Genomic DNA, 14,672 nt, shown 5'->3' on the forward strand with positions numbered 1-14,672 from the left:
TACTGAACCTAGAGAGTCTACTCTTCTGTTTAAATATCTCTTTCTGCTGGTTAATACTTTATTAGTTTAGTTTTCCTAGTAATTTGAGCTTTTATATTCAATTTTTATATAGTTCCGTATTTATAATGCATTTATCATAATATTATATGTAATTACTTGTAATATTCATCATTATTTTTTGGACTATGATCGATGTCTGCGGAGAGTGCAAAAGTTGTGCATGTTTTAAACATGCACAACTTTGTTGTTGTACGAACAATGGTTTTATGTTCTTGGCTGGATATGTCTGAGTACAGTGGCAATAGAAACTCGACAACTCAAAACGTGCCCAGTGGTCCAAAGCAATTTAAAGTTGGATGTAATTCCACCCACAACCGGTGTCTGAAATGACACTACTGAGTTGTGAATTGAACTCCAACCTGTTGCTTGCAAGTCTGCCATTTTTGACCACTGCTGCTGTCCTCTACTGATAAAGTAACAATAAAAATCTTTCTTCACTGATTATTGCTTCATAAGTTTAGCTTTTACAAGTAATATAAGTTATTCTATTAATTTTTACATAAGTTTAAGGTTTATATAATTAATTTGCTTCAATGCTATATCCGAGTATTTAAAATATATATTGTTGTTTGTTTGGAAAACAAACAACAATTATAATGATGTTTGTTTGGAAATCAAGCGAACAAAGTACCAATTATTTTTGTAAAATATCTCCTTCAACATATAACAATTTCAACGTAGAAAGCAAATATCAGAATGGATACCGAGGTATAGCTGTTGCAAAACTTTATAATGAGCTGTAAATCTTTTACCTTCGGCCTATAATTGGCTTTCTGCTTCTTGGTTTTTTACATTGTTTTGGGCAGCTTCCACAGCATTTCTCATCTCCAGGGCATGAGTCATCTCCTTCACACTCCACGACGCAAGGTCCAGCTTGGCCTGGTCTTTCTCTTGGACATCTGCCAGGTTTATTAACATTCACGGCAGCAGTGCAACGCCTTGGACAGCCGCCACAGCATTTCTCATCTCCAGGGCAAGAGTTATCTCCTTCACACTCTACGACGCAGGGTCCAACCTGACCTGGTCTTTCTCTTGGACAACTGCCAGGTTTATTAACATTCACGGCAGGAGTGCAGCGCCTTGGACAGCTGCCACAGCATTTCTCATTGCTTGCACACTCATCATCGGTCGTACATTCGGCTACGCAGATGCCTATGAGTCCACTGGGTGCTGGACACTCTCCTGCATGCTCTCCACTCACTGTAATAAATCATAAATATTTGTTATAATAAAAAGGGTGTCTGTGTGTCTGAAGCCAGGAAATATAGATCAAGCAACTCGCGAAGTGGTTGATCATTGTGCAGAATACTGTGGATGCATGGTGAAATATTGATTGCTGCGACATTTCTTTGAGGCATTAACAGGGCACATAGTTGACGAATAATTGCCGAGAGAGCAGCCCTGACATGCAGCGATACGATGTGAATCTATGACATTTGAATAATGTGGTAAAATCTGATCGAAATAGATTTTGATACATATTTACCTTAAGTTTAATAGCCTAAATGAGTACAATTGGGAAGATTTAAGGAGCTTCGCAAAAAATGACAGCTTTCTGCAGGTGTCTTGGCATATCCACCTATCACTTTAGCTTTAGCGTAGCCTTAGCTCTAAAATTACAGATAGTGATATGGCGAATATAGAGAACTATTAAAACTTACCACACTCACAGGTTTGACAACCCCGTGAGTTTGTTCGGAATCCATTCGGACACGGCTCGGCGCAGCGTGGAATAGGACAGAGATTTTCTGTAAAATGAAAAGGCTGGTGTCATTGAATTTACCTGACACCACACAGCAGGTGATGCTTGCCATATGTACAGTGTAGTACAGCAGCAGGGATTAATTGTAGCAGGCTAGTCAGTTTGTCAATACGGTTTGTAAGGCTAAGAAATGATCGTGAAAATTATGGCAGCTGGTTGGTGTCATGCTTGACACTTCACAATAACAAATTTATGGTGTAAACTATTGAACTTAAAGCATGGCACCATCATAAAAAGTTATCTGTTTTTTAATATATTTGATTGATTGGCTTGAAAATGTAACTCAGCTATCAAGTTTTTGTATTGCCCATAATGGGCAATATTCGTACGGCGTATAACACTCCTTATACAAATTTAATTCCGTGTTGCCATTTCAAAAGCCATGTTTGATCTTGACCTTTTCCTATGTTCTAACAACCATGTGATATCAATTTGTGCAGTCTGGAGGCCGCCAACAATTTTAATGATTTGGTTTGGTTTCACTTATATAAGAAATACATGGTGTGCATTTTGTTTACAAACGGATGGCACGAGAAGGCAGAAAACAGAAAAGCATGTAAGTCGGAGATAAAGCCTAAATTATAAGTCAGTCGTTGTCGAAACGACCGCCTGCATGAGAAAGAGATGCACATGTGCATTTATGCATTTGCTATGTACAATATAATCTACAGATAAATTATCTGTAGATTATATTGTACATAGCAAATGCATAGTTTTCACGTCTAGATTGATATTACATAGCGTTGTTCATTATCTGATATAATGAGCAAAGCTATGTAATATCAATCTAGACGGGAAAACTTTGGCAATCACCACAGAGAACATTGAAAACGATTTTCTTAACCACAAAGCTGATGTGCAATTTACTAGCATTAATAGATTCATTTGTGGTTGTTTTTAATGTCTTACCAGTAAATAAAGTACTGAGGATTAATCTTGCCGTAGAATTATTGAAAAGACTCATTTACAATCTGGACTAGTATTAGTTCACCAGACAAGCTGAATCGGGTCGGTGTGTGGCCTGTTTTCCAGAAAACAGATTTGTAAACCAGGTTTATATAAACAATCACTATACCATTGCTACGTGGAACCCTTTAGGGCCTATCAGTGTAGAGTGTGCTACTGAGTAAAAAATTTTCTATAATGATTTTGGCACCAAGCAGTTTGACCAAAGTGAAGAAAAAGTGGTAGGCTCCACAGGCTTTCACTCTGTAGCGTAAAAGGCGGTCTTTTGGTTGTCTCTAAGCTATTTATCGCTTGGAAGACAAAAAATATTGAAAAACAACAACGCCATAGCAATTAAAGACAATGTGTAACATTTATGACAAAAGTATGTCTATGGCCATTAAGTTCACATGGCTTACTTATAATTTAATAGTGGCTTGTACCATGTTGCATTTTTGTATATGTTAATCATTGTGATAGGCTCTAATATTTGATTCATACCACTCTAGTAATCGGATTGGGAGATATTTAACAGGTAGTAGCTAGGTGCGCCTCCAACAACCGTTATGTTTATTAAGGCAGATCGTTAATTAGCCAATAACCTGCTTTCAGTTTTTGCCCGATTTTTGCGACTACCAGTCTGTGAGCAACTCGACTGACCAATGCTGCCGATAGACAGTACAGGCCCGTTACATAGACATAGACCTTACACAAGCGAATACCTCTCTTATTCATCATCGTTATTAGTGACAAAAGCGAAGAGAACTTTTATTTGCCAGTAAAGCGAAACCATGCTTGTTTGACAAGAGAAAGTGAAACTATGCTCTCTATCGGTTATGATTGGTTGCTACATCTAAACAATCATACGCAATTACTGCCTCGCTAAATCTAATCAAGTTTATGTTTACATATTTTTATTTATCCTTCCACACATGACAAACATTGTCTTCTAGGACGTAGTACCAACATACTATATCTACCATTGTATGTTTCAGCTTATGAATTTTCTGTTACTACAAACTTCAATACACTATCCCGACTCCCCCGCAATACAGTTTTAGATTACCAACTTTTAAAACACCGGCGTTCAACTCACTCAATAATTCTTGATTTCTGTCCTCTCATTTTTGTTTTATCATGTAACGAAAAGCATCATTTTGTTGATGACTGACTACCAATAGAAAGCTATACAACGTGTAAAGTGAAACCAAACTCATTCTGCAACAGAGACTGTAACTATGCTCTTAATCGAATATATTTGGCTGCTATGTCCAAACAATCATCTTCAAACTGAACAAATTCAAAATGCAATTCAGCCATTTTTTTTGGTATAATTTTTAGTCAGACACAAAGTAATTTTAGGATATTTCTTGGTCACTGGAACTTTCTGTCAAATATTTCTAACTCTCAGCTTGTAAATGAACTTACACCTTTTTACACACAACTTACAATATTAATAGATTTTATCAAGAAATATCAGTATTTTTATCATTTCTGATTATTTTTTATGTTTAATGTGATCTAACTGCTAGGATGTTTCAAGATTCAAATTGACAAAACCTGATCGCGGGTAAAACGCTCAGAATAAAAAGGCGCCGTCAGACTTCTCCTAATATGATGCCATTATTCGTACATATTGTTTATGATTGATAAATATGCAGCCTCATTGGCATCGGGTACTTATACGTTCATGCAGTGTTTAGAGAGAGAAGTCAGATGATTTCTAACCAGCCTAGCCTATTCTTACATTACTTAAAATATCTATTAAATATATCTGAAGCTATATCTGAAGTCTTATTTTAGTAATAAAAAGGAAATACAAAATAGAATGTATGTCAATAGAGACGTGTAACACTGCAACTCGAATGCAATAGCTAGTGGAGAGAGAGACAAACAGGAAACATTACTACTGACATCATTTTTGAAAACACATTTTTCTTCTGGGCGTTTTAACTGCAATCAAGTTTTGCCGTCAGATCGCCTCAAATATCGAAAACAATCGCAAACCATAAAATAGATACTTTCTGATAAAATCGACTAAAAATTTGTGTAAATTCATCTTCAATTCATTTTTAGCAGTTTAACTCTGAGCTTGATTTTTTAAGAGGTAATTAAAAAAGCCGAGCCGTAGCAGAGCCTGTAGTCAACATACTATTGGCTATTAGAGAAACAAAAAATAAAGTAAATTAAAAGACTCACTACATTGACATGTTTGGCAGCCATCTTCATCTATCTGATATCCATTTGGGCATGGTCGACATCTGAACACAGGGCACCGGACTCTTTCTGTATCATACAGAAAAATAAAAGCATGATTATTTTTAAGGGAGAAACCAATCGCTGTATCATGATATCAAAACAACCTAGTAGGCTATTTGAATAACGTATGAAACTAAAGTGTTTTTGCATGGTAAACATACATTTTACTGAAAGAAATTCTACCTCAAAACCCTTCCTTATGGAATATACAATAGAATATTAACAGAAATAGTTGTTATATAGCTATGATTTTTTGGCAGATTCAACAGTGGTTTGCTATTGGCCATTTGTAAGGTGCTTTTAGTGAGAAACTATTTTTAGCTAGCTGGCCATTGGCTCACAAAAGAACTCCTCCACTTTTGTCATATTTTGTTTTTAATCTTGCATGGTTGCCAGCCACCCGCTGCACCCATGGTGGAGTGCAGATGGAGAGGCCGGTTTAGTTGCCGACGGCCCGACCATGTAGCAAGTGGTTTCACTTCATTTGACCTGAACACAGGTATCGGAGCAAGCATTTAAAAAAAATCAGGGATAAGAAGTGGTGGAGAAGCATGATAGCCTACATCCATGCAGGACTTGGTACATAGAGAAAGAGAGAGTTGTTAAACGCTATTAAACGGCTTAGCTATTAAACGGTCTAAACTTATATTTGTTGAATGCTAAACAATGAAAGCGTGATTTGAGGTGTAAAACGTAGCCTAGGGAGTATCAACAGACAGTAGGTACATAGTATATATCAGTCTATGAAATATTGTCTGAGCTCATGCTCTGCAAAATGGCTGATTGATCGAGATTTTTGCTTTGAAGGACTTATCCATGTTAGTACCAATATTTGTTTACTACTGCAACTATTTCTACTACTATTATTATTACCACTACTATTAATACTACTACTGATACTACTACTATTACTACTACTACTAAAAAAAACGCTGAAAAACACCGCGCTGTCCTTTATTCAAACGTCAATTCTAAATGAACGCTACTATAGGAGAAGGGATGAAAAAGAGAGCACCATGACACTCAATTAAAGGTTTCATAGTATACATAAATCTTGGTGTTTGTCGTCCTAATGTCCAGTTGTAGTGATAAAACTATAAGTATGAAAAACCCACTGCAAGGTAGATTTAAACTCATAACCTCCGTGTCTGCAACCAGGCAAGCTAACCTACTATGCCACACGGCCTACTTGCAAAACAATGGAACAATTGTGCACATAGTTATTAGATCGGTTAAAATACTCACGCTTACAGCGCTTGGGAAAATATTACTGGTTACTACTAGCTTAACTTATTAGCTACTAGATGCCTTAGAGATTATAAAGTGTAATGTAATGATTATTAAGCTGGCTTCAAACATGGCTCTTATTATAGTAAAGGTTTAGACTAGCTTAAGTTACTAGCTTAAGTTACTCAAATTCATTGAGTAATGTTCTTATTCTTGAAACGCCGGGCATTCAGCTAGTCCTTTTATAAATCCAAAGATTCTGTAAGTTGCCCTCCCTTGGAGAAATAATAAATTCTAAAGGCCTCTTACCACAATCACAAGTATTACACCCTCTGCTATCAGTTCTCCATCTAAGACAATTGCTTGGGCACTCTAGCTGAGTGCAGTTGGTTCCACACGGACATGGAGTTGTCACACACCTGATGGGGCAGTCATTAGGTTGATTCACTGGTGGAACTACAAAGGTATAGTTGGACATCTTTTATCAAATGGAGGCAATTCATAGTATAGGTTCATAAGTTGGTCTGTATAAACCCTTAGAGTTGCCAGTGTTGAAACTGTCCATTGTACTAGCGGAGCCAAGCTAATTACAAAATGAATTTGAACTTGTGAGAGACTAGTTTGTGTATACTGCGGTGTTGTTGTCTGCATATGGCTGTTGGAAGAGGCAGGGATAAGTTCCCTTCATTTGGAGGCAGCAATCGGTAAACTCCTAACTTGACCTCTGATCTAGATGACCTTTTTAATTAGTGACAGTCTGCATACCTTCTCTATAGACAGCTTGTTAACTATTAATAATAGCAATGTAACATGATGTCTTACAAGTCAGGGTTTTGCTGATGTGTGTGTAAATGCTGTGAGTGGTCAGCTGTGAGTAAACAGCTGGTATATATTAGTGGCTACTAGACAACTTTTATTCACTCTCTAGCATGCAATATAAACTCATATATATCAGCTATAATAATTATTATAATGTGAAGATGTAACTGTCAACACCTGCTTTGAACGTTTGGAGACGATTATGTCATGCATGACCAGTTTAACAAGGTCAAATTCTGCCTGCATTATTAACTGGCACGATCTGCAAATAGTTCATTTCATAAATATATGGTTTCGATAGCACAATATGGCAGATAGAAATAAACTTTTGTGCTAAGTGCTCTTTATATTATACATTGAACATCTATTCTTTCAATAGTACTTTTTATGGTATGTAGTTTGTATTAAAGATGATCGTTTACAAAATTTTTGTAGAATTTATAAAAAAGTATCGGTATTTTTCTATCATTTGCGTTTGTTTTGTTGTTTGAGGTGATCTGACTGCCAGGATGTTTCAAGACTAAAATCAACAAAACTTCATCGAGTTTAAGTGCTCAGAAGAAAAATATGCGGTTTTAATATGATCGATTTCATCCAAACTTCACACACATATGGTCTATGCTTTCTACCAGGTGGGCAATAATATTTGGTTTCAAAACTTTGTCTGGTTCATGGAAAGCAGCCTATTAAACACCCATCTGTGGACTATCTGATTGAAATGACAGAAATTGCCAGTCTGACATAGTTCTTATTGCTGTATTGACTCTTATAGTTTAGTACAAAAGGTGGGTTTTCTTGTCTGCATATCATTGTTACACATGATAATGCAGCGTGGTGCAGACACCAAAGTAGCATCTGTAGTGGGAACTAGTACAAAAGTGTAAATAGGTAAGTAGGATTTCTCTAGATTATCAGTTGATGATATGGTTCAGTTATTCTGCTATTACGTTGAGTGAATACGTCACGTCACGTAAAAGCTTAACTACATAAGCTGTTTTCAGTCATGTCTCGTTAAGCCTCTGCAAGTCCTAATCCAACCCTCTTCAGCTATTAACTAACAGTTTAGCTTCATTGCATCTGTGTTTGGTGCTCATTGACAGAGTCGGCTGTGAATTGACAAAACCTTTGTCTACTGTATTCTCTTGTTTGTTGTCAACTCTCACCCTTCATCTGTACATGAATACCTTAACCACTACATTTTAATGACAATCTTGTTTAGATAACAAAAGATCTCAAAATCTCAAACCATAGATATTTCTGTTTGGCGAATTGAGATATTTTGTGATGGTTGCTTAAATTTTGTGGCAAACTATTTTATTTTGCCTTTTAAAATTGTCATCCTCAGTTATGAAAAAGAGGACAGCTACTCATAAACCGAAATGCATGCCACATCTCATGGCTAAGCAAAATCAATTTCGAAGAATATACAGAAAATGATATATTTCTATGTTTCAAATGTAAACATTGAAATAGTATATAGAAAATAGAAATGTATACATGAAATAGAAAGTTTAGATATATTTAATAAATATTGATAATATTCAAACCAGTGACAAGACCTCTACTGTTGTCAAACTGTTTTTAGCAAATTTCAGATTTTTTAGAAAACTACAAGCAACACGAAATCTGAATATACTTTGCAAGTATATTACATTGCTTGTAATTTATACGCAATTTTTTTTACTCTTCATAGACATCGATAGTTGAAAATCATAACAACTGCATGCTTTAACCATGTCTACAAGGATTAGGTAAATAATGATACTGAAAATGCACAAAGTTTGTAAAAAGAAGAAAAAAGGTAGAACATCTACATTATACAACTAAAAGTATTAATATTTAACAATGTTAACACTTAACAATGTTAATAATTAGCAGTATTAAAAGATAAAGCTATATTACTTAAACTAAAATCAAGCATTTTCAATGCAAGATCCGCCAGGAACCAGTTATTGAAGAATCCAAACATAACTAACTTTTTGGTTTTTTCAATGTAATTTTTTTTCTGATATTTGTTTCCAGTTTTTGAATATATCAAGACAAACAATTATAAGAAATACCAGTTTTTTAGTAAAGGTAATATGACAGAAAACCAACCGTACAGTAGATAAACAGCAGAACAAGGTATAGAGTTACTTATTTGGTTTTCTTTAATTTTAATGTTTAGAAAACAAGAGAGAGATTAGAAAAATATACAAAATTATTTAATAATAATTGTTGAAAATAAATATGAATTGTATTTACTCGTTGCATTGATAAATTGTCTTCAATCGTTGAAGGTTTGTTAAATGTTTGCTGAAGTCTATATTTTATCGTAACTTCACTGATAAGAAAATCACAAAAATCATAATTATCCCCCAAACTCCAGTCATTATGCAAGCAAAGCTGAATGGACATGATTTGGCAAAATTAAATTTGATAACACATTTTGTAACACAAACCTACATGAACTAAAAAGAAAAGGAGAAATGTCACTATTTGTAAAACTTACAGAACTGTGCACACGCCCCGTAACACAGGAGGATTCCAACTACTGCTTGAAGGCAATGCATTCTCTTGTACCAGTCTTTCAACAAGTGATGAAACTAGCCTATGCAAAGCTTTTATATTCAAGCTGGATAAAGTCGGTAATAAATCATGCTTAATGTCATTTCCCTTTGGTACCAGGCGCAGCCTTAAATAATAGAATGACTCAGACAAGGAAACTCTATAAACAATGCTGTTTATGAGGATATGGATGTCAGGAAACAGAAAGATGAGCTCTGCTCTGGAATGCGTCTATCTTCTTCAAAGATTATCACATACTTCTTTCGATAATCTATTTCCAACAAGAGAGATTAGGCCTACAAACTTTCGTGTCAACAGCTGATAAAAATTATAAATTGATAAGACTTAGATTGGTAAGAGATTGGAGATTTTTTTTCTCATTTTTGTTTATCATGTAACGATAAGCATCATTTGGTTGATGATCGCTAATGTTATTGAAAGGTTATATACATACATGTACATATAATAAAAAGGTTCCACAGTTGTATTAAAAGTCCTTGAGTGTTTGTTTTAGTAAGAATGTAGACCCTCAAATTTAGTTTAGATTAAAGATATTTTAACTGAACGGATTTTTCATAACAAATCAGATCTGATTTAAAATGAAATCCTGTAATATAGTTAGAGTGTGGCTAATTTTCTCTTAATGTTTTACATTGTTTTACGTCAAGTCATCCTTTTGCAGTTCCAATACATACTTATATACATGTATATTACTTTATTGGCAATAATTTTGTTTCAAATAAAAATGTTTTTCAAATTATGCCATACGACAATCATGAAACAAAAAAAAAGGAAAAAAGGCAACAGTTAGCCACTATAAGCGAATAAATAGCTTGACAAGAGTGTTTAAAATTTCTTTCTCTGCTAAGAGAACAGATATTAGGTGAAACATTGTTAAAACAATTAGCAATGATAGGTTCAAAATAATTGTAGTGGTTGTATGTAATTTGTTCATATCACGTAGGACTTGTTCATAAACTTGTTTTATTTTGATTGGTCTCTTTTGTCAGTAAGTTTCAATAATAATTTCAGAGATGATGACTCTTTTAAATTGTGGTTAGTAGTTTCTATGAGCAAATACCACTTTGTGTGTCTGTTCATCTGCATAAATGCTGTGTTTGATAATATTTTGGCCGATTTTGTCTTAGCTTAACACGTACATGCTCCGTGCCTTCCACCAAGTGGGCAAAATATTTGGTTTCAAAACTTTGTCTTGTCCTTGAAAATCAGGTGCTTAAAAGCCCACCAACGACTGTATTTTTGTCAGATTTTCTGATTGAATCACAGAAACACCAGGCATCGCCCAGCTAACTTTTTGCTGTGCTGACTCTCTAATTCTTATACCTTAATCTTGCACCTTAACCTTATAACCTTAGACATTTTCCGTTGTGAAATAGTTTTGTTTGTTTGTATGTTTCGTTATTCTTTTTTGTGGACATCTAAATTATTTATACTGATATGCTGGCAGTACCATGGGGGGGGGTGAGAGATTATCGTGTGTATTTAGTACGTGCACAATTATTCCATGATACTGTAAGGTAGTTCAGTGTGCAGTTGGTAGAGCATTTGGCTGCAAAATTTGGATACCTGAGTCCAATTTCGGTGCAAGGCACTCTTTTCTTAACACTTTTAGTGTGGCTTTGGACAGAAGGACAGACGGACAGACAGACATGACTCTTATTATAGTAAAGACTAGATGGATGCCCGGCGTTGCACGAGCAACAAAAAGTTTTTGTACCGAAAATTCACTTTCAATCAACATATTCAACATCAACATTTACCATTCTAACTTTTAAAAGGAGTTTGTTTATTTCTTGTGTACCGTACTATTTCTGTTTACTGAGTTTATTTCTGTATAATTCATACCGTAACATCTGCAGTGTCTACTACAGATCTATACTGATTGCAAGTCCTCTTAGCTGTATCAGTTTACGCATTTGTCCTTACTTATAGGCATGTATTTTTCTTCTGGTATGGCTTCACGGATTTTCTTCTGGTATGGCTTTACGCATGACGCTAGCTGCAGTGTTAAGGTGACACCATGAAAGCTTGGCATGCACCTATTTCAAGTATGTCCTTTGACCTTAAAGATAACTATTCCTCATTCAGGAATTTTCTCATGGTGATGACATACATGTACCGCTCCTTGCTCAGTAAAATTATTTTACATGAACAGGTTTAAATTATACTGAATAATAAATACATTCAATAAGACCATGTGAAGTCGCTTGCTCAAGTCCCTAAATGATACAGTTATAGGATATTTCTGTAGGACTGTAAGTTGATGAATATATTGGCTTTGTATCAATACATGTAGCTAGGTTATAGTTGAGTTGTGATAAAGTGTGCTTCTTTCGAACAATTGTAACAAATAACTATCAAATGTTTTGATTATTCACCCGTAACAAAAAATATGTTATAGCTAGCATTAAGCTCAGAATTACCTGAGATATTTTTTCTTATATAAGATATCCTGTAGAAGGCATATAGATTTTTAGCATAAATTACTACACTGCTTCCACAACAACAATCCATGAATTGTGTTTACTGAGTGCAGTTGTCTTCAATGCATGTGAATGGATATGCTTGAGTTTCTAGTCAGGTGGGTGTTGAAGAGGCTATAGTTCTCAGAACCAGACAGAGCTTTGAAACCAAATATTTGGATGTTTAGCAGAAGACACAGAGCACATGTGTGTGAGCACTTGGATGAAATTGACAAAATAATATGGAAATGCATAGTGTTTTCGGCACCTAACAGACAGACAAACACACAAACAGATAGACAAACAGACAGACATACAGACACACAAATACAATGATAAATGAGGTTAAATTATAAAGATCGTCTTTAATACGTAAGTTATTGGTCTATGTTATTGGACATGTTAAAAGATGTATGATACCATAACTCCTTGAGCTACTGGTCTTTCTCATTTGAATTATTATTGAAAAAGAAGTTGCATCTTTTGAGATTTAGTTCTATTCAGTCATATTCATTTTTGTAATATTCAACACAATGTTCCCTGGTCATGGTTCTTAGATATAAGTTTTTTAACTATTTTGCTTAGTTATCAAAATATTAAAAATCTTTGAACTGCTAAAAAAATTGCTATTCAAATATCAGTGTACTAGCATTAACAAGTAACTTGCCTTACAAATAACTGATAAATATCAAAATATTTTACGATTTCCTCAAGGTTCTGCATCGTGAATGTACATGAACTGATAATTCCTTAGCAGGAAACTGTGTTTAATAAGTGTAATTTCTTTGCTATGACTGATCAGATAACCCCGTGAATGTTGCTTAAACTGATTTCAGCTGTTCTTTTATTTAGAGAGCACGACTCCAGAACTGGTTGATATTTGCAAAAGTTAAACCTTACATATAATACAGCTAGAGTACGGCATACTCTGACATATTCATTATGTTTTACGTTGCGTTTAAGTCTTTCTTATAAAGTTTCAGTACATGCATCTTTTATTCTGTTTAGGTATTTTTATCAGCAGTTTATGAATATGATTAACAAATTATAATTTCTCTTTTGAATTGTGTTTGGTTAATCGGTGTAAACGTCATACGTTTGCCCATTTTTTGGCCAATTTTGTACCAACTTTACATGTATATGCTCTGTACCTTCCACCATGTGAGCAGAAATACTTGGTTTCAAAATTCTGTATTTTTCTTGAAAATCAGCTTCTTAAAAACGAACCGAGGGCTAACTGATTGACACTGACAGAAATACCAAATATCGCCTGGCTTACTTTTAGTCTTACATAAATAACAATCTAGCAGTCTTGTTAGATTGTTATTTAACAATCTAACAATTTACAATGTAGCTGATATTTCCTGCTAACCAATAAGTGACAACCAATGCAAAGTAAATAATATTTTTGAACACTTCAACCTCATCAAGAATGTTTGTAGAACTGATTGCTATAATCTCATGATAAAACTCACTTCAGAAATCAAGGCATGAACACTTCATTGCATACTCTTATAACTAGCTTTTAATTTGTCGACTAAAATACATGCTGCAGTGCTCACCTTTCACTTACCTGCCAACTCATGTCTTGACAGCTTAAAGCTCTCTCTCCTTTCCTCCTCTACTCCTATTCATCCATGTACATGTAGCTGAGTTGTATTTTTGTGATGAACATGTGTGAGTGCTTTTTTCAATATGATCTGAGACTACAAACACAGATGTCAGGACTATTTGAGCCCCTATTTTCAACAACTACGATTAGGTGGCGTAAATATAGATATCTATAGATATCTATAGATATTTATAGTGTGACTATAATTATACTAAAGCCTTGCCAGTACAAACAGCACATACAATATGCTAGCATTGTTTCTTTAAAATATTGTTTGACAGAATTATCAATATGAACTGGTCGGTGACTTGGCTGACAACATATGGTCTCTTACAGTTGTTGTGAGACCAACTGGGAAGCCTCAAATGTAATTAGATTACGAGAATCAGTGTAGAAATCTGGGGCTCTATAGCTTAAAAATGTTTAAATAATAATATTTTCTCTTAGCTGTTTTTTAATCTATGTGAATAAATCCTACATTTTCAATGCAGTGTGCGTGCTTGTGTTAGTCTGCCTAAACGCTATATGGTTCCACTTTTTATGGCCGATTTTATTCAAACTTCACACATATGCTCCCTACACTCCGCCAGAGTGCTAAAAATATTTGGTGTCAAACTCCATCTAGTTTCTGTCTACTAGTCTCTTAAACACCGACTTTCAGGCTGTCTGATTGAAAAGGCAAAAAATCAAAAATGCACGCTCACTTGTATTAAGGACAGTTACCATCAACATTCGCATTCATGGATTGCTGTTATAACAATAGTGTAGCAACTTGTGTTAAGATCCATCCGTGTGCTGTTGGCTATCTCAATGAAAATAAAAAGAATGCTGGGCATTACCGAGCTTGTTAATCATATAATTAGTTTGATTTCTGTAAGATTTGGGCTATATATGAAATTTGTTTTTTAGTGTTTTCTATAAAGCAGTTTTAAAAACTCATACCAAATTAAAAAAAAAT

General features: G+C 34.8%; 1 protein-coding gene across 3 annotated transcripts in view; it reads right to left on the bottom strand.

Moving 5' to 3' along the window:
* Positions 1–9,649, bottom strand: part of LOC137405416 (WAP four-disulfide core domain protein 3-like) — a 35,377-nt gene extending 25,728 nt beyond the window's left edge. The window contains exons 1-5 of one of the 3 annotated variants that reach the window (XM_068091670.1): positions 9,564–9,649; positions 6,563–6,709; positions 4,967–5,053; positions 1,722–1,808; positions 787–1,260 (exon numbers count right to left, since the gene is read on the bottom strand). In XM_068091670.1, the coding sequence (XP_067947771.1) occupies positions 809–1,260; positions 1,722–1,808; positions 4,967–5,053; positions 6,563–6,709; positions 9,564–9,624 (834 nt within the window). In that variant the 5' untranslated portion in view covers positions 9,625–9,649 and the 3' untranslated portion in view covers positions 787–808. The remainder of the gene's footprint in view (positions 1–786; positions 1,261–1,721; positions 1,809–4,966; positions 5,054–6,562; positions 6,710–9,563) is intronic. The other 2 variants (XM_068091668.1, XM_068091669.1) reach the window with 2 other exon arrangements.
* Positions 9,650–14,672: the final 5,023 nt, after the last annotated feature.

This window comes from Watersipora subatra, chromosome 9 (genome assembly GCF_963576615.1).
Source record: "Watersipora subatra chromosome 9, tzWatSuba1.1, whole genome shotgun sequence".
NCBI classification, from domain to species: domain Eukaryota; kingdom Metazoa; phylum Bryozoa; class Gymnolaemata; order Cheilostomatida; family Watersiporidae; genus Watersipora; species Watersipora subatra.